This window comes from Bufo bufo, chromosome 4 (genome assembly GCF_905171765.1).
Source record: "Bufo bufo chromosome 4, aBufBuf1.1, whole genome shotgun sequence".
NCBI classification, from domain to species: domain Eukaryota; kingdom Metazoa; phylum Chordata; class Amphibia; order Anura; family Bufonidae; genus Bufo; species Bufo bufo.
The window spans coordinates 396,421,598-396,449,332 of NC_053392.1; the positions used below are offsets into that span (position 1 = coordinate 396,421,598).

Sequence of the window (27,735 nt, forward strand, 5' to 3'; positions counted from 1 at the left end):
AAGCACAGAGATATTCTTAATGAAAATCTGATCAAAAGTGCTCTGCTCATCTTCCATTAAGACAATAACCCTAAGCACACAGCCAAAACAATACAGGAGTCCTGGGTAAAGGATCCTAATATTTATGTCAATGCAGTATTTTAGTTTTTCCTTTTCAATAAATTAAAAAAGATTTTGAATATTCAGTTTTTTTTTTATTTTGTCATTTTCATTATATGGGGTATTGAGTGCAGAATGATCAGGAAAACCTTTATTTTTTTATTTAACACCGTGTGAAAAAGTCAGAAGATTTTCCAAATGCATTGCATGTGACCCCTTGATGCAGTTGTTAATGTGTGCTGCTGGGGGCCGGGCTCTGGAAAAAATACCTAAAAATGGCCCCATCTTGTAGGAGGGTCTAAATTGCATTAGGGGTCACAATACCATAGCGCAAAATACCACAGTGCAGCACAATATATTGCCCCAAAAGCTGTCCCTCTGTTGGCCATCAATAGAGGCCATTTTCTCTCCTCCTCTTCCAGTTGTGTCTGATTAAGATATGGAGCAGGGGGCTTAGGAGGTGAGTTGAATTCAGAAGGGCATGTCGCTGGCTGGGTACATGAGTATCTGATTCTTACAGAGTTAATTACCACTGATAGCTTATTATGTACCCAGCCAGCAGCAGAGATGGGGGCTTGGGCGGCCCGCTGGACATTGGTCCACCAGGAAGTTTCCCTGTAAGGTCTTTGGCCAATCCGCCCCTGTCCTTCCTCCTCTGGCAGCTGAGAATAAAATCTTTCCCTACTTTCCAATCCTGTTTAACAATCCTAACAAGCTGAGAAGGAGATTTCTTAACTATACTGCCATGTTACTGCAGAGACTCTGGTCCTTTCCAGACAAGGAAAAAGCTAATCTCCTATAACATGTAGTTGACAGCACACTCACATGTAGCTGGAAGGCCACCGAATGCAAAAAATACTCACAACCCAGAAATCGCATATTTGGGTATATTCACATCAAAAATTTTAAAAAGTGTGACTACATCCATGATAGTGGCATGGCAATGTTTATTCATATGTCCCACACACAAATATTGTCACTCGCCAAAAGATTATTTTTCAAACATAACACAAGTTACATTACAGACTCCGTGTGAAGTGAATTATTCAACCATTCAAAGTTTGTATAAGTGTTGCAACTCCTATATGACATAGGTGTTACGTCACATTTTAGATTTAACCCTTATTGCGTATCTAAAACAAATATATACCGTAGTGCACATAAATCCATAATAGTCGATTACGTCTGCATGATACAGTCTCTCTAGGATTACAGCAGGACTGTGTCTCTATTTGCATTTTAGTGGCGCCAATATCTACATCTCACAAGGGTAGCCGCTATTGTGATCAGCGAATATATTCAGGAATAGTGATGGATGAACATCGATTCGCGAACGTGATCAAATGTTCGCGAACCGCAAGTTCGCAGCGGGCCCCATTCACTTTAATGGCAGGTGAACCTGAAAAACCTTCAGGTCATATTTGCAGCCACCAGAAAATTACTAGAAGTGCACAAATCGTCCCACAACATGGACAGTTACTTACCAAAGGGGGATCAATGGCAAAAATTCCAACAAAAAATATGTATTTTAATCATGCCATTTTTATGAGTCTTAAAGGGAAACTCTCAAAGATGTGCCCTGCTGGAGCCTAGAAATTTTTAATTTTAGGCCACAGGAGTACAGGCCCCAAACATTAGGAATTCACCGGACAGAAAACATCAAGTGATTATGTGGCTTGAGGTATATTAGATGGTCAATGGCTATCAATTTTACTGCAGGCCATACAAATACATGTCAAATACATATGTTTAAAAGAACTAAAAATATAAAATTGGATTAAAAACATGGCTAACGAAATCCCCCCTCTTGAATAAACCCCAAATGATAATACGTGAAATTAGATAACACGTGGTCGTCACAGGTGTTGAATTCCTCCCCAACAATTAGGCATTCACCGTACAGAAAAGATCAAGTGATTATGTGGCTGGAGGTATATTAGACAGTCAATGGATATCAATTTTATTGCAGGCCAGTGGACTAAAGGCCCCAAAAATTATTCATTCACTGGACAGAAAAGAACAATTGATAATGTGGCTGGAGGTACATTAGGCAGTCACCGTATAACAATTTTACTGTTGGCCAGTTAAATTACAGGCCCCAAAAATTATACATTCACCGTACAGAAAAGATCATGTGATTATGTAGCTGGAGGTATATTAGACGGTCATTGGATATCAAATTTACTGCAGGCCAGTGGACTACAGGCCCCAAAAATATTAATTCACTGGACAGAATACATCAAGTGATTATGTGGCTGGAGGTATATTAGACGGTCATTGGATAATAATTTTACTGCAGGCCAGTATAAATACATGTCAAATACATATGTTTAAAAATATAAAATTGGATTAAAAACATAGATAACAAAATCCCCCTCTTGAAAAAAAAAACAATGGTAATAGGTGAAATTCAATTAAATGCGGACGTCACATTTGTTGAAGTCCTCCGAGATCCATGCCTCATTCATTTTTAGAAATGTGAGGAGGTCCACACTGTCGTGAGCTAGGCGAGTGCGCTTATCGGTCACGATCCTCCCTAATGCGCTGAACGTCCTTTCGGACAGGACACTCGATGAGGGGCAAGGCAAGAGTTCCAAGGCAAATTGTGCCAGCTCTGGCCACAGGTCAAGCCTGCACACCCAGTTGTCCAGGGGTTCCTTGCTTCTCCGAGCGTCCACATCGGCCGTTAACCCGATGTAGTCGGACACCTGTCGGTCTAGGCTTTCCATGAGGCTGGATCCGGAGGGCGGCTGTCGATGGGTTGGATGCAAGAATGATCTCATATCCGAAGTGACCAACACATCTTCAAACCCCCTCTTCTTGCATGCGCTGTAGGATTGGTACCCGCACCTGTTTCTCTGTGGATGGAAATTCCTCTGCCAGCGCCTGCAAAAGCAGAATGCAGCATCTCTCGAAGCAAGGCCTGGAAATGCTGCATTCTGACAGCCCTCTGTAATGCTGGTAACATGTCTGCCATTTTGTGTTTGTACCGGGGATCTTAGTACGTTGCCACCCAGTAGTGGTCCTTGCCCTTTATGCTTTTTATACGGTGGTCCCTCTTCAAACACTGGAGCATGAAGGCCCCCATTTGCACTAAATTGGAAGCAGTGGTGCGGCCTGGCTCCTGCTCACAGCCCAGGAGAATGTCGTCCTCGGTCTCCTCCCCCCAGCCACGGACAACACCAGGGATTCCGAGAAAAGTTTAAAGCCTGCTCTTCTTGCTCCTCCTTCTCCCCAAGGCACCATCCTACTCTGACTCCTCTTCAGACTACTGCTGACTTGTCTCAGATGGAGTAGCCCCCCTGGGAATTCATTCAGCATTGCGACTTCCTCATCTTCCTGCTCCTTGACGGCTTGATCAATGACACTGGCACGGTGAAAAAAAAAACAAGCTCCCCAGAACCTGTCCTGCTGCAGAGTTCATACAGGTTGTCATTAACTGAACGTTTCTGCTGGAGCAGCCTATCAAGCATATACAAAGTAGAGTTCCAGCACGTCGGGCAGTCACAAATCAGACGTCTGACGGGCAAGTGGTGTCGCCGCTGAACGTCAGCAAGGCGAGCCATGGCCGTGTAAGTTCTTCTAAAATGGCCAGAGATTTTGCTGGCCTGCCGCAAGACGTAGGGGTATTTGGCAACGAATCGCTGCACGACTAAGTTCAGGATGTGTGCCATGCACGGCACGTGTGTCATTTTGACAGCATGGCAACGTCTCACCTGGCACGTCGAATAGGTTCTAGGGAGCTGGGGGGGGTGCAATGGAAGAGGCGGTAGCAGTGGAAAAGGAGGAGTCAGCTATGGAGGAGGAGGAGTAGAAGAGGCAGGCCTGCATGTAATCCGTGGTGGTAACACCAAATCTACACGGGTGCCACGGGTTGCATGCTTGACAGTGGTAGTCACCCAGTGGGCAGCAAAAGTTATGTTTCTTCCCTGCCCGTGTTTGCTACACCACGTGTCTGTGGTCAGATGTATCTTGGCACCGACACTGTGTGCAAGAGATACATTGACTTGCCGCTGAACATGGCCATATAGCTCTGGGATGCCCTTCAGGGAGAAATATTTCCTTCCGGGGACCTTCCATTGGGGTGTGTCATTGGCCACAAATTTTCTAAAGGCCTCTGAGTCTACCAATTTATATGGCATTAGTTGGCGGGCTAGCAGTTCCGACAAGCCGGCGGTCAGCCGTTGGGCAAAAGGGTTATCCGGCATCATCAACTTTTTACGTTTAAACATTTGGGCCACGGAAGCCTGCCTTTTGCCAGATGAGCGCGACAACGGCATGGTGGAAGGTGGAGTGGAGGACAAATGGGAGGAGAGAGGAGAAGAGGCAGGACGTGGAACTGGGCTCGGTGATGGGAGGCCAGGTGCCTTCTTAAGGTGGTCGTCCCTAGGTGAGTGTTGGGGTTACCGCGACTTATGTGTTGACAGCACAGGCTGCAGATGGCAACACTATTGATAGCAGCTGAGACGTTAAAAAAAGCCCACACTGCAGAGCCATGTGAGCCAAGAATGGCTGCTCATCGGTAAGGTCTGCGAATGGATGGGAAAATAATTCCTCTGACTCGAGTGGAGGGGCTATAGTGGTGGTGGTGGTGGCGGGGGTGTCTTTGGGGGTGCACACATCAGAGAGTGAGGAGGGTGCTGATACAGAGGATGAGGGGGGGTACAGAAGCGGAAGGCTGAGTGAGCCGACCCCTACTACCCCTGCGGAATGGCCTGTCTCTTCCTCTCCCTGTCATTCTCAACATGACCCTGTGACAAAGTCCCTATAGAAGAGCAGTATTTGTGGAAGCAGGTATATAAAACCCCTTAATGATTATATGCTGGAAGCAGGTATATCAAAACCCCTTAATCAGTTTTTTGGGGGTGCATCTGGTATATCACACCAGTTGCAATTAGTTGTTCCAATAGCGTTTGTCCCTCTGTATAGCTGCAGTATCTCAACAGAACCGCACACAACTGCTACACAATACAAATGCACTATATACAAATTATATTATAGGTATATCACACCCCTGCCTCAATCAGTTTCTTTGGGGGGCAACTGGTATATCACACCAGTTGCAATTAGTTATTCCAATAGCGTTTGTTCCTCTGTATAGCTGCAGTATCACAACAGAACTGCACACAACTGCTGCGCAATATAAATGCACTATAATATACTTTCTATGTTAGAAAGTATATTATAAGTATATCACACCCCTCTGTATGTCACACCCATTGATAGCACACCTATACCAGTCCTTAAAAGGACTTTTGTGGCCCTATTAGCTAGCGTTTGGTGTCCCTAACAGTCTGTTCCTGCTCCACACAGCAACCTCTCCCTACACTGGCAAAAGACTGAATGTAAGATGGCGGCCAGATCTGGTTTACTTATAGGGTAGGTGGTGTGTCCATGTGCTGAAACGTCTTAATTGGCCGTCCTGTCCCACCTTATGGATGTGTAATAGGTCAAAGTTCTGCACAATGCAAAAGAATATGGCGCCGGCGGACATCGCCATATGTTCGGCTAACCGCGAACGAGCAAAGTTCGCCGTGAAACGACCGCTGGGCGAACCGCAAGGCCATCTCTATTCAGGAACCATAACAAGACATTAGAACAAAAGCACATGTGCCAGGTGTATGTGTTACAGCTTTCCACAGCAACCAATAGAGCATCCAGAAGTACATTACCTCTGAGATAAACTCCCTAAATGCTCATGCATTATCCAACCAGGCGCAAGCTCACTAAAGAGAATAGGAATCCATAGTAATGTAAACAAAGCTCCCGATCTCAATATTTAAAAAAAAACACATTAAGAATTCGATTCTTCTAATCTTCAGTTAGTTGAAATTGTATAATTCAGTCCAACTGCTGGCAAAATTTGTTAGAATGTGACTGAAGTCCATCACAAGTTAGACATATTACTGTATATTTAGTGTCAATTAACCATTTTAGGACTAAGAATATAAATTTAAATACAAACTTCCATCCCTCTGTAGTCAGGGGCATCACAATTACAGGATCAGATCAAAACTGTTACATTAATGCCAAAGTCATTTTATATCTCGAGTGACCCTCCCATCTCAGACAATGGGAGCATATCGCTAGGATATGCCCCCCATTGTCTGATAAGTGCAGGTCCCTCTGGGACCATGCGCTCTCCCCACAGAAGTGAATGGGAGCGTACCACACTTGCGCGGCCACCACTCGCATTCATTTCTATGGGGCCGACTAAAATAGCGCTTGGCTATTTTCGGTGGCCCCATAGAAAAGAATGGAGGGCGCATGTGCAGTGCGCCCTCTACAACTTTCAGGGATCCGTTCTTGATGTATGTGCGGGTCCCAGAGGTGGGACCCGCACCTATCAGACAATGTGGGCATATCCTAGCCCCCAGCCCCGATTGTCTGAGATGGGAATACCCCTTTAAGGTATGTGCTCAGCTAAATCTTACAGTCATTTAGGGCATGTCTGTCTAAGCACACCTCGTACACCATGTCAAACTGCTATTTGCAACAGCCAGCCACATGGTAGTTTATCCCTTTCTTACATTTTCAGAAAAATAGGCCCCACAATCACTATTCATGTGACTAGAGAAGGAACCAAGTGTAAAGCATGCCTATAAAATGTCATCAACAGCAAAAAGCTATTGGCTGCTCTGCAGTGAGCAGAGGATTAATAGGCGCAGAACTTGCTGTGGGTATAGTGACTGATCATGTGTGTCCACTATGACTCTGCTCATAAAATGGGGGGAAAAAGACAAGAGGCAAATAATAAAGAAAGGGAAAGACATAAACATTATCATCATATACCTTGTATATGATGTATTTCGTGTGGAGGTGGTTATCTCTTAACCAGATAGATCACCATTCCTGAAATGCTGTAACCCCAGGACTTGTTCTTATTGCAATATATATATTACTTTTTGGGATGAACGAATCGACTTCGGATGAAACATCCGAAGTAGATTTGCATAAAACTTTGTTAGAATACTGTACGGAGCGAGCACTCCGTACAGTATTAGAATGTATTGGCTATTATGAGCCGAAGTTATTACTTTGCGAAGTCTCGCGAGACTTGGGGTAATAACTTCAGAAATTAATTTCTACTGTAAGAAAAACTTTTAATGAACTCGGGTTTGGTTCCAAGGTACCCAAAGTCCTGCAAGACTTTGCAAAGTAATAACTTCGGCTCACAGGAGCCAATACATTCTAAAACTGTATGGAGTGCTCGCTCCATACAGCATTCTAACAAAGTTTTATGTGAATCGACTTTGGATGTTTTATCCGAAGTCGATTCGCTCATCCCTAATTACTTTATTTGTTACTTTTTTAGATTTTCAGTAAAGTAAAATTATGTGCTACATCCAATATTTATGGATATTTTGCAACGTTCAGCTTTCAATGCCAGCTCTGCTGTTCACTCACAGATACTCATAGTAGAAATAACTCTGTTTAAAATCTGTGGGAACTAGGTTTTGACTTGGGCTCCACACCCCCTTCCCCTTTGATTATCTCTTAATATAGACACAATTCATAAAAAAAAACTGGCATGCTGTTCTTCAATGAATGTGAGTGTTATTCTAAAGAGGTTTGAAAATTAATTTATTTTTCCGTTCACCAACCTACGTACAGCTGTTTAATATATCAGACCAGCATGTTAATGGTAGATGACAGGTGTTAGCTGTTGTGTTTGGCTGGTGAAATAATTATAAATTTTGACCACCACAACTTGGCACTGTAAAGACTTTACAGTGCCAAGTTGTGGTGGTGTTAGAAGTATTTGAACACCCTGCGATTTTGCAAGTTCTCCCACTTAGAAATCATGGAGGGGTCTGAAAATCACATTGTAGGTGCATTCCCACTCCGAGAGACAGAATTAAAAAAAAAATCTGGAAATCACATTGTATGATTTTTAAAGAATTTATTTGTCTTGCACTGCTAAACATAAGTATTTGAGCACCTGAGAAACAGCAAGAATTCTGGCTCTCAAAGACCTGTTACTGTGCCTTGAAAAAGTCCACCTCTACTTTACTCATTAAGGCTACTTTCACACTAGCGTTCGGGGCTCCGCTTGTGAGCTCCGTTTGAAGGCTCTCACAAGCGGCCCCGAACGCCTGACCGTGCGGAGGCAAACGGGTCCGTCCAGACTTACAATGTAAGTCAATGGGGTCGGATCCGTTTAAAGTTGACACAATGTGGCTCAATTTTCAAACGGATCCGTCCCCCATTGACTTTCAATGTAAAGTCTGGACGGATCCGTCTGAACTACTTTCACACTTAGAATTTTTTCTAACAGATCCAAACGTCTGCATTATAGGAGCGGATCCGTCTGTGCAGACAGCAGACGGATCCGCTCTGAACGCAAGTGTGAAAGTAGCCTAATCTAACTTAGTAGCACCTGTCTGAGCTCTTTAAAGACGCCTGTCCACACCACAGTCAGTCAGACGCCAACTACTACCATGGGCAAGACCAAGGCGCTGTTAAAAGACACCAGAGACAAAATTGTGGACCTCCACAAGGTTGGAAAGGGCTACGGGGCAATTGCCAAGCAACTTGGTGGAAATAGATCAACTGTTGGAGAAATTGTTAGAAAATGGAAGAGGCTGAAGACAACTGTCAGTTGTCTCCCTCGGACTGGGGCTCCATGCAAGATCTCACCTCGTGGGGTATCACTGATGATAAGAAAGGTGAGGAATCAGCCCAGAACTACAAGGGAGGAGCTGGTCAATGACATGAAGAGACCTGGGACCACACTTTCAAAGGTCACTGTCGGTAGAACACTACGCCATCATGGTTTCAAAGCATGCATTGCACGGAAGGTTCCCCTGCTCAAGTCATCACATGTCCAGGCCCGTCTGAAGTTTGCCAATAACCATCTGTATGATCCAGAGGAGGCATGGGAGAAAGTCATGTGGTCAGATGAGACCAAAGTTGAATTTTTTGGTCTAAACTTCACTTTCGTGTTTGGAGGAAAAAGGAGGATGAGTTGCATCCCAAGGTGGAAACATCATGCTTTGGGGGTGCTTTTCTGTGAAAGGGACAGGGCGACTGCACTGTATTAAGGAGAGGATCAATGGGGCCATTTATTGTGAGATTTTCAGCAACAGCTCTGTCAGAGCATTGAATATGGGTCATGGCTGGGTCTTCCAACATGACAACGACCCGAAGCACACAGCCAGTGGCTCCGTAAGAAGCATATCAAGGTTCTGGAGTGGCCTAGCCAGTCTCCATACCTAAATCCAATAGAACATCTTTGGAGGGAGCTGAAACTCCGTGTTGCTCAGCGACAACCCCGAAACCTGACAGATCTAGAGGAGATCTGTGTGGAGGAGTGGGCCAAAATCCCTCTTACAGTGTGTGCAAACCTGGTCAAGAACTACAGGAAACGTTTGACCTCTGTAATTGCAAACAAAGGCTTCTGTACCAAATATTAACACTGATTTTCTAAGGTGTTCAAATACTTATGTTCAGCAGTGCAAGACTGCAGAGCGCAGATCAGAGCCTGGAACAGGCACTTTTACACTGCCGCGATCCGATTGGTTAGTCTGCACAGACTAACCAATAGGATCGATTGCCGGCAAGGGACCACTCTGAATCGTCCCTTGCCGGCATTACTGCACTGTATGCTGTCTGTGACAGCAGCAGGGCAGGGGCAGAAGCTTTAATCCAAGCGCTTTGCAGCGCTTGGATTAAAGAGCTGCCATGACGCCTATACACATGCTAGCTGCATGGGGTATGTGCAGCTAGCACGTATATAGCCGTATGGCAGTCGGGAAGGGGTTAAAGATCACACCTAACAACAAAATGCAAATCAGCTCTATTCAAACCCACTAGTAATTAAATCCTACACAGATCATGGAAAGAACAAGACATTTTATCAGTGTTTTTAATAGTTAAGTATGCACCTTAAAGGTGTCCGAGATAATTAATTAAGAATCTCAGAACAGCCCCCCAATTGGTTAAAATTAAATAATTATCACCTCTTTCTTCAGTGCTGTTCTCTGCACCAGCGGTCCAATCCTCCTGTCACTGCTTGTTTACAAACTGCACCAGTGATGTCATACAGCATGTGATTGCTACAGCCAATCGTTGTCCTCAGCAGTCCATCACTGAGGATAGTGATTGGCTGCAGCAGTCATGTGCCATATAACAGCACATCGCCCCTGCTCTTTGCAAACAAGCAGCAACAGAAGGACTGGACCGCTGGTGCAGAGAACAGCACTGAAGACAGGTGAAAATTACTTCATTTTAGCCAATTGAGGGGCTGTTCTGAGATTTTTGATTATCTGGGACACCCCCTTTATGAATAGTTAGACTTTTCAGAAACATTGCGGCAAATTTACTGATATGATTGCACCTAAGCCTTATTGTATGAGCACCAAAATGTAGTTTCTGACCTACTGTGTTTATGAAGCAGCTGTGCCATAAATAATTATCCACTGCACCTAGCTTGCCTGTTTTGGTTTTCCAGCCCAATGAAGTGGCATGGCTTAGCAGAAAGAGTCATGGTTTACAATGCATCAAAATGTTGGCGTAGAGTAAGCCAACTAATAGTTGGTATGAAGTTAGACAAAAGTGTTTAGTTATGCACCAAATTTACATACAGCATGAGCCACTGTGAAAAATTAGGCACATCTTGAGTACCTTGTGATAAATAAGTTGCATCTTGGTACATTTGCACTCCCCAAGCGATCAGGAAATAATTGGCAAGGAACTTTTTATGCCTGATAACTGCCTGCTCATCCATTGAGATGAAGAGTTGCATTTACATGCAGCAACATTCTCCACTGTATGGGGACAAGCGATGGCTGCAGATCACTGTTCAAACAGCATGAACTGCTGTCCAGTAACAATGATTTAGGTGTCCACACAAAAATAATTTCACCCAATGGTGATCTGCAGCACCTTTACAGGGACCAATTATTATCAGCCTAAAAACTGTGCCATGTAAATCCAGCATAAGTTTACACTATCTAGAGTGCATTATAAACAAGATTAGTAAATCTACCCCATTGTGTTACACTCATTCTGTCTATCATATACAGTGCCTTCAGAAATTCTTCATAACCCCTTCATGTTACACCCGCAAACTTAAATGTTTATTATTGGGATTTTATGTGATAGACCAGCACAAAGTAGCAAGTATCTGTGAAGTGAAAAGAAAATGATACATGGTTTTCAAACGTTTTAATAAATTAAAATCTGAAAAGTGTGGAATTCCACCCCCCTGAGTCAATACTTTGTAGGACCACTTTCTCTGCAATTCTAGCCTTTTTTGGGGGTATGTATGTACCAGCTTTGCAAAATAGCTCAATCTCAGTCACATTAGATGGAGGACGTCTGTGAACAACAATTTTCAAGTCTTGCCACAGATTCTCAATGGGATTTAGGTCTCGACATTGATGGGGCCATTCTAACATGAATATCCTTTGATCTAAAACTTTCCATTGTTGCTGCATGTTTAGGGTCGTTGTCCTGCTAGAAGGTGAACCTGCACCCCAGTCTCAAGTCTTTTGCAGCCTCTACCAGTTTTTTTTTCCAAGATTGCCCTGTATTTAGCTCCATCCATCTTCCCATTAACTCTGACCAGCTTCCCTGTCCCTGCTGAAGAAAAGCATCCTAACGGCATGATGCTGTCACCACCATGTTTCACGGTAGGGATGGTGTGTTCAGAGTGATGTGCAGTGTTAGTTTTCCACCACACATAGTGTTTTGCATTTTGCCCAAAAAGTTCAATTTGGTCTTATCTGACCAGAGCACCTTCTGCCACATTTTTGCTGTGTCCCCTACATGGCTTGTGACAAACTGCAAACAGGACTTCTTATGGTTTGCTTTCAGAAATTGCTTTCTTCTTGCCAATCTTCCATATAGGCCAGATTGTGGCATACATGACTAAGGCTACTTTCACACTAGCGTTTTTTGCAGATCCGTCATGGATCTGCAAAAACGCTTCTGTTACATAATACAACCGCATGCATCCTGTTGTATTATGTCTTGCTTTTCAAATTAGTGGCCCCCTTACCGTGGCTGTCAGTTTAGGTGGACGGCCATGTCATGGTAGGTTTGCAGTTGTGCCATACTCCTTCCATTTTCGGATGAGGGATTGAACTGTGTTCTGAGAGATGTTCAGATCTTAGGATATTTTTTTATAACATAACCCTACTTTACACTTTTCTAAAAATGTATCCTTGACCTTTCTGGTGTTCCTTGGTTTTCACGATGCTGTTTGATCACTAATGTTCACTAACAAACCTCTGAGGCCTTCACAAAACAGCTCTAGTTATACTGAGAATAAGGGTGCATTCATATGTTCATAAGTGTTTTGCAGTCTGCAAAACACTGATACCAGCCATGTGCGTTCCGCATTTTGCAGACCGCACATGGCCGGCTCTATATACAGAATGCCTATTCTTGTCTGCGGTTGACGACAAGAATAGGACATGCTCTATATTTTTTGCGGGTCCGTGGAACGGAACAACGGATGCGAATAGCACAAGAAGGGGGTGTATAAAGTTTTATATATTTTTTTAAATATATTTTTTTAACATTCTTTTAAAACTTTTTTAAGTTGACTGCCCAACATAGGAACTGCTGTTCTAATATGCTGGGTCTCTTTGGAGAATGAATTAGAATGAATGACTGGCATCCCCGATCGCCGGACAGTGATGCTGGACTTAACCCCTTCCGGGTTTTTTGCTATTTAGATGTCGTAGTCGCACTTGTTCACAGCATCTAAAGGCTTAAATGACTGCAATTATTGCTGATCACGAACATTACCAGCAGGCCTCTGCTGTTTGAAACAGCAGAGACCTGCCGGCTATGGCGCCCACTGCACGCATGAGCGGGCGCCATGTTAAGGACCTTTAGGGGCTGTGCATAATTAGAAAAAATTGTCTGCTGTTTTCTTCAGACAGTACCATGACTGTCTTGTCTTTCAGCTCAGTTCTATTAAAGTGAATGTGGCTGGGGATAAAAAACTGCCATGTTTTTCTAAACTTGTAGGACCTCAATAAGATTAAAATCCAAGGAAAACCTATAAAAGTTTAGGTGTGATCACTTGCAGAGGCCCCTAGGTTGTAGTTACTCTTACCATTTGTGCCACAATATTATTATTATTTTTTTTTAAATTAGTAAATCGTCAACAAGTAAACTATTTTACTATAATGAAAAAATCACAGCACAAAACATGCAGACAGCGTTATACTAAAGACTCAGAGCTGTTTTAGCTGTTGCCATGCCTGCCTGTGATATGGAAGGAACACTGTTACCATCTAGGAGTTTCAGTCCTAATAATGCCTCATTCACACATCAGTGATTTCCATCAGTGATTGTGAGTAGTGTTGAGCGAACTTGTGTTTTAAGTTCTGCGTCCAAAGTTCGGGTTATCGAAGAATCCCGTTATAGATTCCGCTACCACGGACCATAACGGAATTTGGAATCCATAACGGGGTTCTTTGATAACCCAAACTTTGGACCCAGAACTTAAAACACAAGTTCGCTCAACACTAATTGTGAGCCAAAACCAAGTGCTGCTCCAAACACAGAACAGGTGCAGATCTTTCCCTTATACCCTATGTCTGTGGAGGCTCCAATCCTGGTTTTGTCTCACAATCACTGATGGAAATCAATGACCAAAACACTGACTTGTAAATGAGGCTTAAGATTGTTGTAGTCAAAAATAATTTGTATTTTTAATAAAAGAATACTGGATCGAACATCAATTAGAATGAAAAATTCTGTTCATCCAAAACCTTGCGCTGGTTTGTTTATAGCATAAAAAAAAACAAACATTTTATTAGCAAGAGTAAGATGGTTATGGAACGCCATTTCAGTCCTCTTCAGAGCAACCTCCATCTAAGAGATACAATAAAGCAAATTAAAAAAATGATGTGGTATTCAGGTATATGTATATTCAATTTGGCTGACAGCTGAGAATATTAAAGCACTTAATAAAAAGAGAGGTTGAGTATGCAAAGCCTCTATGAATTTATTTATTTATTATAATACTGTTTCATAATATGTTTTATCTTTAGGTAAAAGTCAAGTGACATCACCAGTGCCACCAGAGTCATCCTCTCATCAGCTCTATCCAGGCTTAAATCTGAACACAAGCAGAGACATCGCATATGGAAACAGTAAAAAGGTTGGGCAAGACCACATCTATGCTACTTGTGCAAAGCCAACCGAAGTTGCAGGGTCTAAAAAGAACCGAAGAAGTTTGCCCGTTGCAGTAAGTACAAGTTGTGAGCTGGATGGGAGCAAATCTCTTAAAAGCTGGCCAAGATCTCACTCAATGGACAATCTTCAACAAGATGGAGTCCAGGGCATTAATAAAACATTAAGTGTTTTTTCACCGGATGAAGGAAAAGAACTGCCTGAGGGTTTAATAGAGGAGGACATTGGAGAAATACATGACAGAATATCTTGTAATGTGGATACAGTGACTAAAGAGCACACTACTGATCATGTACAAAGCACAAGGACATCTCATTTGCAACGGAATACAAAAGAACATATAGGTCAAAGTCCTGTTTATTTTTCCCAAGTACCTCTGAACAAGATGCCCATATCTTCTGGAGAAACCAGAGTACCCATAAAAAACCCTTCACAACCCCCTCCAGTCCCTGCCAAAAAATGTAGAGAACGGTTTGCAAATGGACTGCTTCACCCTCCTCTCTGTGTCACTTCATCCAATGCTGAAGAATCTTCTCTTCCTGCTACAAAATCAGGACAGTTGAGTCCTAATACCTGTTCTATAATTCACACACAAGAATGCAATACACCAACTTCTCCCCGACCTACTTGGCTAATCAGTTCCACAGATGCTGTCAGTGTTCCTCAACATGCCGTGAAACTAGGTCCCGTGGCTGCAAGAAAAATTGCTTGTGTCAGAGGGATGGATCAGGAAGTATTGATAGAAAACAAGTTACTGGCTGAGGAAATTGACCTTACAGAAGAACCATATTCGGATAAGGTAAACAAATTAACAGTTATTAAAGGGGTTGTATAGGCTATCCTCGGGATAAGCGATCATTAGCTGATCAGTAGGGGTCCAAAAGCCCGCACCCCTGCCAATTAACTGTTTGGGGTAATGAAAACAGAATTACATGTATAAGTATATCTTTATCTGCCGTGCCAATTACAAAGAAAAAAATCAAAACAGATTGACTCTCAACCTACGTTTTGAAGCACACATAGTGAAAGCTTTATTTACAGGGCTGATAAACAGAACACAGCTAGGTTAACATTGTTCTATAGTAGGTCACACAGAAAGCATGGTCCTTTGTCCCTAATGTCATTTTTTTATGGAGTACAACTATAAGATGTGTTCATTCATAGGTCTTACTATACAAATTGCCGTTTAAAGAGGTTCTGTACTAATTGCAATCAATGTCATATCACTAAGCTATGCATTGATACGTTATTGTGTGGATCCAAACCCCACTGTGTCTGGAGTTTCCACTAAGTTGGTAAAGCCTGGTAAAGAGCTCAGCAGTCCTTTACTTCTAAAGATTAAATTGCTACTTAAGGATTTTCATATTGATGTCCTATCTTTAGGACAGGTCATCAATATGAGATCAATGGGGGTCCAACTCCCAGAACCCCTGCCAAACAGTTGGGGAGATCCAGTGAGCATCACTGCCTCCTTGCAGCTTACCCATCACAGTGCTGCCCATTGAATAGCTGCTGTGCTTGGTATCGCAGCTCAGCAATATGCACTCGAATAGGATGGAGCTGCGCCATGGCCATGACACATGGCCTAGGAAGAAAGTGCCCATGGAGCACACCGGCCTCTTTATACAGTTGATCAGTGGGGATGCTGGGAATAGGACCCCTGACAATCTGATATTGATTACCTATCCTGAGGATAGGCGATCAATATAAAAATTCTGGAGAACCCCTTCAATGCGGTTACTTTTTCGTTGGTCCTCCATCAATAATTTGGTAATGTCATATGCTGGAGCCTTCAGTCATTATAAGTATAATACTCCTTTAAAGGGAAATTGTCACCAGCAACCTCCCATCAAGTTGTTTGTATAGACACACAGCTATGGTTTACCTGATTAAAATGTTGTTTTTCTTTTGTCGATCCAAGGCAGCGTTCCCAAGTTATGATACTTTTTCTTAATAGAAGGCCTTTGGGGCAAATAAGATGCCACCATTGCTCTTGTTGCACCCAAGCTCCACTTATTTATGCGGCCAGTCCCTCCCTGTCTGCTTTGATTGACAGGGCCAGGCAGTAGCAAAGCAGCGAGGATGGGCTGGCCACAGAAATGAGCACAGTCGAAATACAGTGCATTAAGAAAATCTTAAGACCCTTTCACTTTTTTCACATTTTATTATGTTGCGGCCTTGTGCTAAAATAAAATAAAAAATTCCATTTATTTCCAATGATTTTTCACTTTTACACAACCAGGCAGGGCCCCCTACCCGGTGTAAACCATATCGACACACACATAGCTATATATACAGGGGTCAAGTCCTGGGAAAAAAAGTGTGGGAACTCACCCAAGATCCACTGCAAACACCCCCCCCCCCCCTCCCCCCAAAAAAATATATATATATTTTGCTGAAAATTCAGTGCAACATTTATTGTAAAGTGCCAGTTTACACAAACAACTGCAAAATTAACATGAAATAAACAAATAGGTGCGGGTCCTTATATATATCAGACAATGGGGGCATATCCTAGCGATATAACCCCATTGTCTGAGATGGGAATACCCCTTTAAAATACAATACATGTGAATGGCCTTTTGAAAGCTACGTGTAGCACAAAAAATCTAGCATGCTGTAATTTGTGTCGCTGCGGACTGAGCCAAATGTACACATTGTGATCAAAACAAAACAAAAACTCCCCTTATATATAATTTACTTACAGTTCTGAAGACTCAGGGGTGCTGGCTGGTTTGGCCTCAGGGGTGCTGACAGGCTTGGCCTCAGGGGTGCTGACAGGCTTGGCCGGGCAGAAGGAGTGTGGGACTGTGAGGCCTTTTTTCTCCAACCTGCTCCGGATCAGCAGCTGGGCTCCGGGCTGGAAGTGGGCACAATAAGAAAAAAATATTTTATCCCAATGTTAATCAGACCTCAGCTAACAGCCCCAATAAGATCCCCAATGTTAATAAGACCTCAGATAACACCTCAGCTCAGACCCCAATATGAATGACCCCCAATCAGACTTCAGATAAGAGCCCCAGTGCCTCTCATCAGCCCCCCAGTGCCTCTCATCAACCCCCCAGTGCCTCTCATCAGCCAGTAATAACAGCCCCCCCCAATCATGTGCCAGTAATAACAGCCCCCCCAATCATGTGCCAGTAATAACAGCCCCCCAATCATGTGCCAGTAATAACAGCCCCCCCGAACATGTGCTAGTAATAACAGCCCCCCCAATCATGTGCCAGTAATAACAGCCCCCCCAATCATGTGCCAGTAATACCAGACCCCCCAGTCATGTGCCAGTAATACCAGACCCCCCAATCATGTGCCAGTAATACCAGACCCCCCAATCATGTGCCAGTAATACCAGACCCCCCCAATCATGTGTCAGTAATACCAGACCCCCCAAATTCCCAAATCATGTGCCAGTATAATACCAGACCCCCCAATCACGTGCCAGTAATACCAGACACCCCCAATCATGTGCCAGTAATACCAGACCCCCCCAATCATGTGCCAGTAATACCAGACCCCCCCAAATTCCCCAATCATGTGCCAGTATAATACCAGACCCCCCAATCACGTGCCAGTAATACCAGACCCGCCCAATCATGTGCCAGTAATACCAGACCCGCCCTATCATGTGCCAGTAATACCAGACCCCCCCCAATCATGTGCCAGTAATACCAGAACCCCCAATCATGTGCCAGTAATACCAGACCCCCCCCAATCATGTGCCAGTAATACCAGACCCCCCCAATCATGTGCCAGTAATACCAGACGGTCCAGACCCCCCCCCCCCAAATCATGTGCCAGTAATACCAGACCCACCCAATCATTTGGCAGTATTGTAATACCAGACCAGACCCCCCAATCATGTGCCACTATACCAGACCCCCCCCAATCATGTGCCAGTAATACCAGACCCCCCAATCATGTGCCAGTAATACCAGACACCCCCCCAATCTGTGCCAGTAATTCCAGCGCCCCCCCAAATTCCCCAATCATGTGCCAGCCCAGTATAATACCAGGGCCCCCCCAAATTCCCCAATCATGTGCCAGTATAATATAGTTTAAAAAAAATAAAAAATGAACACTTATACTTACCTCTTTGGAGCGATGCGATGCAGGCCTCTTCCAGCCTGTGTCCTGACTCCAGCGCTGTACGGCTCAGGCCGGCGGCGCAATGACATCATCGCGCCGCCTACGCCGGGCCTCTGATAGGCTGCCGGCCTAGTAGTGCCGGCAGCCTATCAGAGGAACAGGAAAGGGACACACCTCCCTGCCTTGCTCCTCCGCAGCCTTCTGTTTGTATCGCTGTCCTGAGGACAGCGATATAAACAGAAACAGATCACCATGGAGATGAGCGCTTCGCTTCCACAATGGAAGCGCTCATCTCAGTGCCTGCCCCGCCGCACACTGCCTGCTGCCGCCGCCGCCGCACACTGCCTGCCCCGCCGCACACAGACCATGCTGAAAGGGAACGGCGTTCCTGCCATGAAAAAAGTGTAGGAACGCCGTTCCCATGCGTTCCCCCTCGACTCGACCCCTATATATATATATATATATATATATATATATATATATATATTAAAAGGGGAAAGGTAAAAGCAGCACACTGTATCAAGCGGGTGCAAATCCGGCAAAGACCAGCAACCAAGGTCCAAAATTATATGTGAAGAAAAGCACGGTAGCACACCAACGTAGCACATAAAACTGTGATTTATTCAACCAAGTGTCAGCAACGTTTCAACTGGGTTGAATAAATCACAGTTTTATGTGCTACATTGGAGTGCTACCGTGCTTTTCTTCATATATATATATATATATATATATCTAGATATAAGAAAAATGGCGGCACTGGCACAAAGGAGGAAGTACGGGTGCACATCCCAAGTGGAATAGACTTGTAGCCCCAATAAATAGATCCAGAAAAAAGAGCGCCACTCCGGTAGGTAAAAGCGAGTGAACCCTTTATTCACCCAGGTGGTGCAACGTTTCGGCTCCAAGCATGAGCCTTCTTCAAAGCTGTATATATATGGTAGCTGAGGGTCAGCAAACACCTTCCACTTCCGCTGTGCACGTGGTCACCAGTACAACAGCCCAGCTGCCTACTGCATGGACTGGAAGTTCCGTTGGGGACGGGGCAGGCAGCTCAAAGAACTGATATCAGGAGCCACTGCTACATGATTAGAGGAGGCCCATAAAGAGTAAGGTGTGCAGTTATCTGACCTCGCTCCTCAAACCCCATGCTTTTGTTAGCATAGTGCTGCAGCTCACTACAGAGCTGCTCACTTAGTGATTTTATGAATTGTGTATGATACTGGGACTGTGCATTGTGTAATGTGGGCGTTTTGGGTGACAATGATTTTGGGCCTTGGGCGACTGCCCCAAATGTCCCTATTATGATCCACCATTGAGCCGAAGCACCTCTGGCAATGATTACAGCTTCCAGTCTTCTTGGGTATCATTCAACAAGATTTTACATCTGAATTTCGTGATTTTCTGCCATTCTTCTGTGCAGATCCTCTCTAGTTCTGTCAGGTTGGGTGGGGACCTTCAGTAGACAGCCATTCTCAGGTCTCCCCAGAGATTAGGTTCAAGTCAGGACTCTGGCTGGATCACTCAAAGACATTCACAGCGTTGTCTCTTAGCCACTCCTGTTGTCTTTGTTGTGTGCGTAGGGTCATAGTTTTGTTGGAAGGTGAACCTTCGGTCAAGTCTGAGGTCCAGAGCACTTTGGATCAGGTTTTCATCAAGAATTAAGGCCATAAAGCTCAATATTGGTTTCCTCAGACCGGAGTCCTTTAGGTGCTTTTTTTTGTCTTTTACTGAGAAAATGATTCTTTCTGGCCACTTTGCCAGAAAGCCCATGTTGGTGGAATTCTGCAGTGATGATTGACCTTGCGGAATATTCTCCATTCTGCACACAGGATCTTTAGAGTTCAGCCAGAGCTACCATTGGGCCCTTTCCCTCCAATTACTTAGTTTGATGACTATGACCAGTTCAAGGAAGAGTCCTGGTTTTTCCAAATTTCTTCCATTCAAGAATTAGGAAGGACACTGTGCTCTTGAGAACTTTCCGTGACGCATAATTGTTCTGTACCATTTTCCAGAGAAAATTCAAGATTCCAAACAATAATTTCTCTGAGATATACAGGCAGTTCTTTCCCTCTCATGGCTTGTTTTTTCCTCTTATATGCAGTCAGCTGTGACACCTTATATAGACAGGGCTATGTCTTTCCAAATCATGTCCAGTCCTGAATTTACCACAGGTGGACTGGACTCAAATCAATGTGTAGAAACATCTCAAAGATTATCAATAAAAATGAGAGTCCCCCCAGGGCTAAGTTTCAAGTGTCATGGCAGAGGATCTGAATACTCATATACAGGTGAAATTTTTGTTTTTTCTTTTTAAAACAATACATTTTTATTTTAGCACAATAGTGAAAAAGTTAATGCTTCTGAAGACTTTGCAAATGCACTGTATACCAAAGAGGATGATATCATCTGAAATTCTTATGAAAATTCTTCTTTATGTCATCCCTCAAAACACTACAGCAATGTTTCAACCCCTAGGGGTCTTTGTCAAGCATACAAAATCCATGTGTTACAGTATGTATGAGCAACAATGGTCAATTAGTCAGCCAATCATGTGTAAAGATCCCCTTCATCTCCTGACATCACTTCCATGTACCAAATACCTGTATAACATACATAGGTGAATGAACCCAGATAAAATCATTACTCAACCCATTAATGTGAAAAACTAGACTATATTATCCATTACCCTACACCGGTCAGTATGTGCGTGCATTATAGAATCGCAATCATCACATTTCAATAGTGCCTGTTCGGCGATCCTGGCATGTGTAGTAATCAACCCACAGGCGTCCTCCTCACTCTATTATGATGCAAAGCATAAATCACTCAGTCTTGTAATAAATGATTCTTAAACCCCTGCAGAATTGCTTATAATACATTTCACATGTACTCCTGTGTCAGCTGTCAACACACCTATGATACAGATTGTACATAGCAACTTCCCTAATCACATAGATGGTAGGCAACAGGGAGCCATATCTATACAAAGACACTCAATACGTATAGGATCACAAGATCATCCCTGTAAGAAAAAAACCTGAATGGTGTGTATACAAATCAGCAGATTCCATATGGAACTATACCTATGTATATATAGGATCTTCACAAATGATTTTCCGGCTAATTAACTATTGTTGCCTATATATACTCTGTATGTACATGGATTTTTTATGATTGACAGAGACTCCTAGGGGTCGAAATGTTGCTGCTTTGTTTTGGATGATGTCATAAATAAAGAAGAATTTTCATGAGAATTTCGGATACTGTCATCTTCTTTGGTTTATTCACACTTTGCAGTCATGTGGGTTTTATTCTGTGATTTATCATATGTGAATAACTCTTGCTTTTCAAGAGCGGACACTCTAAGCAGATACTTTGGTCTGAGGTGGACTAAAAACAAACTAAATCATGCACTGATTCCTTCTGACCATATATCTATGTAGTAAGTGTTCATAGGTTTGTTTAAGTGTAACTCTTCTCTTTCTGTGGCAGCATGGTCGATGTGGTATCCCAGAAGCCCTTATAGAGCGATATGCTGAAGACTTATGTCAACTGGTAAAAGATGTAGCAACGTGCATGGACGAAATCCGTGTCAGACATCTGAGAAAACAACATCGCATGGCGGTAAATTTCTTTAATTTTACATTCCAAAAAATACAGTTCCGGAAAAAAGTATATTGTTTTTGCTACAATCCATAAACAATAACTGGGATTTTTCAGATGTATCTGTAGTCCTCCAACTCCTTGGGTAAATGAAAAATGAATTCACATGCAGCAGATTTGTTGCAAAAATTTCTGGGACCATCTCAGATATCCATATCCATGCTGCAAAAACCCAACTGAAATGTAAGGAATTGATTTTCAGTTACAGAAATGTCTGCAAAAAATCTGCCAAGTCTGTGAATATAGGCTAAATGTATATAACGTATATATGCCATATTTTTCGCCCCATAAGATGTACCGTATTTTTCTCCCCATAAGACTCACTTTTCCCTCCTCTAAAATGGTGGAAAAACGCTAGTGCGTCTTATGGGGTGAATACAGGGCAAAGACATATAAAATGTACAGCACATTGATTATGCTCGGTACATCGCAGGCTGCGCTGCATAGGAACAGCAGCCTGTGATGTACCACAAATCCAAGTTACCTGAAGAGGGATAGCCCAGCGGCTGCAGCGCGTGCTCGATGGGGATAAGAGGCTGGGGGCTGATGAGAGGCTGCTGGGAGATGATGAGAGGCTGCTGGGGGATGATGAGAGGCTGCTGGGGGCTGATGATAAGAGGTATAGGGGCTGATAAGAGGCATGGGGCTGATCTGAGGTCTGAATGGGGGTCTCATTTATATTGGGGCTCTTATCTGAGGTCCGATTGGGGGTCATACACTTTGGGGTCTGAGCTGAGATCTGATTGGGGGTCTGATCTGAGGTTTTATTGGTGTCTTATTAACATTGGGGGGTCTGATTGAGGCTGTCAGCTGAGGTCTGACTAATATTGGGGGTCTGATTGCTGGTCTGACCTTAGGTCTAATGAAAAATATATTTTTCTTATTGTCCTCCTCTAAAACGTAGGTGTGTCTTATAGGCCGGTGCGTCTTATAGGGCGAAAAATTCTGTACTTTTTTCCCCTCAAAGTGAGAGGAAAATGTCAGTGCATCTTATGGGGGGAATGCAATGAGAGCTTGCATTATGGAGGTGCTCATTAGTAGAGGAGGATCAGGAAATTTTGAATGCAGCTCTCCCCCGGCTCTGTATTCACCACTTCCTGGTCTTTCTCAGATGCTCGCTGTGTTGTGACTGCACATAATAATGAAAATCATTTCATTTAGAGGTAACAGCCACATCCTGGCTGGTAGAAAGACAACTATTTTCTGGTAACCTATGAAGTACTATGGTTTCACTGGTGGTACCTAGAAGAAGTACATTTAATGTCCTACTTACTTTAGTCTTAATTTCAACAATCAAGTAGAATTTCAAAATAGTAATATAGAGTGACAACTGGAAGGGCAGCCATATTGGTTGTTGTCTCTTTTTAATTACTTTATTTGAACCTGGTGGTAAGTTGCCAATTCTATCACTATGTTCTATAAATAAAATATGACAGTTCAATAAGTTTTTGAGAGGATTCTACAAAATTAGTATCCAAGCCTTACTTACTGTTGTCATTTTTCAAAATTATCACCACAACCAAACAGAAATGCCCAGTATATAAAATATAATTTACACTTTTGCAATTACTCTAACTTCTGATTTATTAACATATCACTAATTTTATGCTTAGGTAGAAATCCTTTTTAAATTCTGTGACATTATATTTGTTACATAAAAAATGCGGCATGTGACCCAACAGTGAAATGAGCCCATTAATTGCAGTAGCGCACATGACCCCGTCTGTCCGGAAGTGTACAAAATGGGGACCGAAAGACTGTAGAGGAGAGCCTGGGACTCAGGGAACCAGAAAAGAGCAGCAGGGAGTAGGGGAGCAGATTCAGACAAGGACAAAGGGGAACAGGTGAATCCACTGGTGGGCCCCAGAGTCAGATGGAACCCTAGTGCCCCTAACCCCTGCACAAAGTGACACATGGCACAGGACACTTAAAATAGAGAACTACCAGCAGCGTTTCAATGCTCTTCAGTAATATTTATAGCATTCTTCTCAATGTAGGTTACATACAGGACGCGTTTCGGCCCTTCCTGGCCTTTTTCACCTGATCAACAAAGCTGGAAAACTCCTTTAAGTATCCTGCAATTAGATTAGAAGATATTTCGATATAAACACGTTTTAAATCATAGCTTCCTTCTAAAGTCATTGAGATACTTCATAATTCATACATGAAAAAAGAAATGTATTAAAGTAAAGGAAATTGACAACCTGAGGGGTGTGTTTAAAAAAACAACTTGTTCTGAGGCAGTGTGGCTGACACTTTTATGGGGGCACTGTAACTACTCCTTAGGTGCACCCTGGCTGGCACTTATATGAATGATCTGTGGAGAGGGGGTATTTTGAGAGGTTTTCCTTGGTGCTAGAGTACATGCAAAATATGTATAGCATACTGTATGTGAATAAATTATGTTTACGGCTTAGTAGAGATGAGTAGAACATTTGATTTTTTGCATTTATGCTTCTTTAGCTATGAATAAATCATAAGTTGTAAGGATGTAATTTATGTATATATTGTTTTAGATACCAAGTGGAGGACTCACAGAGATTTGCAGGAAGCCCATTTCTCCTGGACATATTTCATCAGTTTCTGACTGGCTTATTTCTATTGGTCTACCTATGTATACCCAGCCTCTCATGGAAGCCGGCTTCACCACATTAAGTAAAGTGCCTGCCCTCTCACAGACTCACTTACAAGGAGCTGGAATAAAGGAGGAGCGACATATAAATAAACTTCTTGGGGCAGTGAGACTTATAAAATCTGTAACACTGGAAGCAGTTTAAAGTGTGGACCTAGAGCATCTGGAGACCTAATACATCTAGCAACTTGTGCACAACAAGCTGACGAACGTAGGTTCCAAAGAATGGTTTCAGACCTGCCATGTTCAACTGAAAAAGACAATTCATACACGATAGACCTTCAAAGCAAGTGAACATGATGTGGGGTAACTCAAATGTGCATTAATGGATGGGAATACCAGACCCTCGACACTTGGGATAAAGAAAGGTGCTGTGTGGTATTTGCCGTTATTTCCATGGCATCAGGCACAAGAACATTTCCTACAGTAGGCCAAAGTATTCCAATGAACAATTGTTGAACATTTATGTTAAGTAATATAATCCTGCTTTTTTCCTAGTAATGGGAAAGGAGTCTTCTTCTGTGGCTAACCTGTAATAACACATTTATTTTGCCTTAAATACATTTTCAAGTAATTTTGTGTCATTTTATCAGTCATTGTCCATGTAAATGTTAAAAAAAAATATCCTGTCAGATTGTTGTAGTTATCTTTCCTGAAAAGGAATATTCATTGGTGACATGCAGCCAAAACATAAAATAGTCATATATACTGGTAAATCAGAACTTAGGGGGTCACTTGTTAAACTGTAAAGTAGAACTGGCTTAGTTGCCCATAGCAACAAATTAGATTCCACCTTTCATTTTGGACAGCTCCTTTGGAAAATTAAAGGAGGAATCTGATTAGTTGCTATGGGCAACTAAGCCACTTTTTGCCTATTTTAAATAAGTTTTAAAATGACCCCCTTAGTGTTCAAACAATATATAGACATTTTATGTTCTGGGTGGAAATGCACTTGAAGACATATGGAAAAATATATTTAATTGCTGCACGAGGTTAGTGTTTCAGATGACACTACCCCCCCTCCTTCCCCTTTCAAAAGAAAAAAAAATCTAAAATGTATGAGAATTGAGACATCCCACTAAAGTAATACTGAAAATAATAATAATCTTTATTTATATAGCACCACATATTCCACAATTTAGAGGGTTCATCCTATCCTGTGCCCTTGAAAATAAAAATCCCCACTAACCTGTCCAAGGTCACACTACTGCTACGTTCCCAGCCACTTCCTGTCCCCGCAGGACCAGGAAGCGGCTTAGTCTTGTGACCACTGCAGACAATCACAAGCCTCAGCAGTCACATCAGCTTGAACACTACATCACATTTTTGGTTGGACAACCTACTTAAAGCTCCTGGGATTCAATGCTAAATCAGTAACAGGTTCTGTACCTACCATGTAGCATTTGTAATGGTGTTTTCTCAAGTGGTGGTGGGGGCATGAAATGAAACTTCCTATAGCTTTGTTATACTATTTAGCAGGCATTTGCAGATTAGCACAAATTTTTATCCTACTAAATGTGTACTGTAACTGGACATTTTGGCTACATTGTATAAATACTGTTTGGATGCCACAAAATATTTCTATTGACCAAGTGATGTTCCTACCATTACATTTGCATTATTTGGGCTCTTGCACATGAGCATCATCATATGAATTACAGTTAATGAATACCTTAAATGAAATGCATTTTTAAATGTTTTTAAATGCACTTTATATATTAAAGGCACAGATTTACCTGTGTTTTGAAGCAGCAGCCTTATTTATAATGATTCATTGTAACTTTTATATTCAAAATGCTTGTTCATGGGACACAGATCATTGCATGCACTGAGTGCGTAAAAAATATGGTTCCTATTTAAATAAAGCTGCATCTATGAACAATCCAACTTAGTGCACAGACATGTGAAGGGACAAGCATGTGGTAGACTTGTGGTAGATAATGCCTCCTCAGCAGAAGCCTTTGATGCCCAGGTATATGAGCCCTACAATAATGAAAATGTGAACATTTTAACTATAGGGTTACAGCCCTTCACAATCTCGAAATGGTTAGTATGAATATCACAGTATCAAATTATAAACAGTTTGAGGAGTAAATGTTTTTTTTTTTTTTTTTTTTTGGGGGGGGGGGGTTGTGGCAGTTCCATAAAGTAACATTCCATAAGGTTTTGTGCTGCTATTATCCCTTTGGGGTGATTTCACTCAAAGAGTTTCTTTTGGAAAAATGCCACAGCAGTTTTTGATGCAGCTTTTTCAGCCAAAGCCAGACATTTATATTTTCCATTCAATTTGAATGTATTTTGGACTTTTGCTTAAAAAATTGCAGTGACGTTTTAAAAAAAAAACACTCTGGCCCAGATTTACTAATTGGATAGATTGCATAGGCTTAGACAGGCTGTCTAAGGCTGTCTAGACCTGCATCGGATTTATCACAGTGGCTCAGGCTGGATGATAAATGTGGTGCAGAGATAGACTAGATTTTTATGCCAGAATTGTGCCCCTTTCCTATGCAGTTCTGCCCCTTTTCCCACTAAACCCCGACCCTTGTCGAGGATGCCAGAAAAAGTGTAGAAACCCTAAATGAGCCAAATTGCTCCAGGGTTTAGACAGATTTTTGGCACAGGCACATTAGTAAATCTGAGCCTCCGTGTGAAACCACCCTTAATGGGGTTGTCTCTCTGTAGGGAAAATGTAGTATTATTTGGTAGCTATTCGGATAAATGGCCACCCAATACAATTCAATACAATGATGTCTCGAGTCAGCTAGAATGGTTGCTACAGAAAAGCTCTCCATTCTGGCTCATAATGGGTTCCAAACACGGATGCCCCTCTAAGATGTCTATATGCCCTAATATAGCCTATAAATAGGGGTTGTCTTTACCCATTTAAGGGAAATGACCAAACAAAAGTGAGTTCTGAAAGTGAGAATACCGACCAGCAGTATATGTTAATTATTTACCTTTATCTATTCTATTAGACCAGTTTAGCTGAAAGATAGCAATCAACTGAAAGCTACCTGAGTTATCTTTTGCAGTTTTTTCAGTCTTAAAGTTATTACACACAATATAATTATGTACAATGCCATGTGTCTAAGAGATGA

The 27,735-nt window shown here is 42.5% G+C and overlaps 1 protein-coding gene across 6 annotated transcripts in view; it reads left to right on the forward strand.

Moving 5' to 3' along the window:
• The window catches only part of SASH1 (SAM and SH3 domain containing 1), a 377,873-nt gene extending 352,181 nt beyond the window's left edge, over positions 1 to 25,692 (forward strand). For all 6 annotated transcript variants that reach the window (XM_040429262.1, XM_040429260.1, XM_040429259.1 and 3 more), the window contains 3 exons: positions 14,115 to 15,055; positions 21,835 to 21,966; positions 24,522 to 25,692. In XM_040429262.1, the coding sequence (XP_040285196.1) occupies positions 14,115 to 15,055; positions 21,835 to 21,966; positions 24,522 to 24,782 (1,334 nt within the window). In that variant the 3' untranslated portion in view covers positions 24,783 to 25,692. The remainder of the gene's footprint in view (positions 1 to 14,114; positions 15,056 to 21,834; positions 21,967 to 24,521) is intronic.
• The last annotated feature ends 2,043 nt before the right edge of the window (positions 25,693 to 27,735 follow it).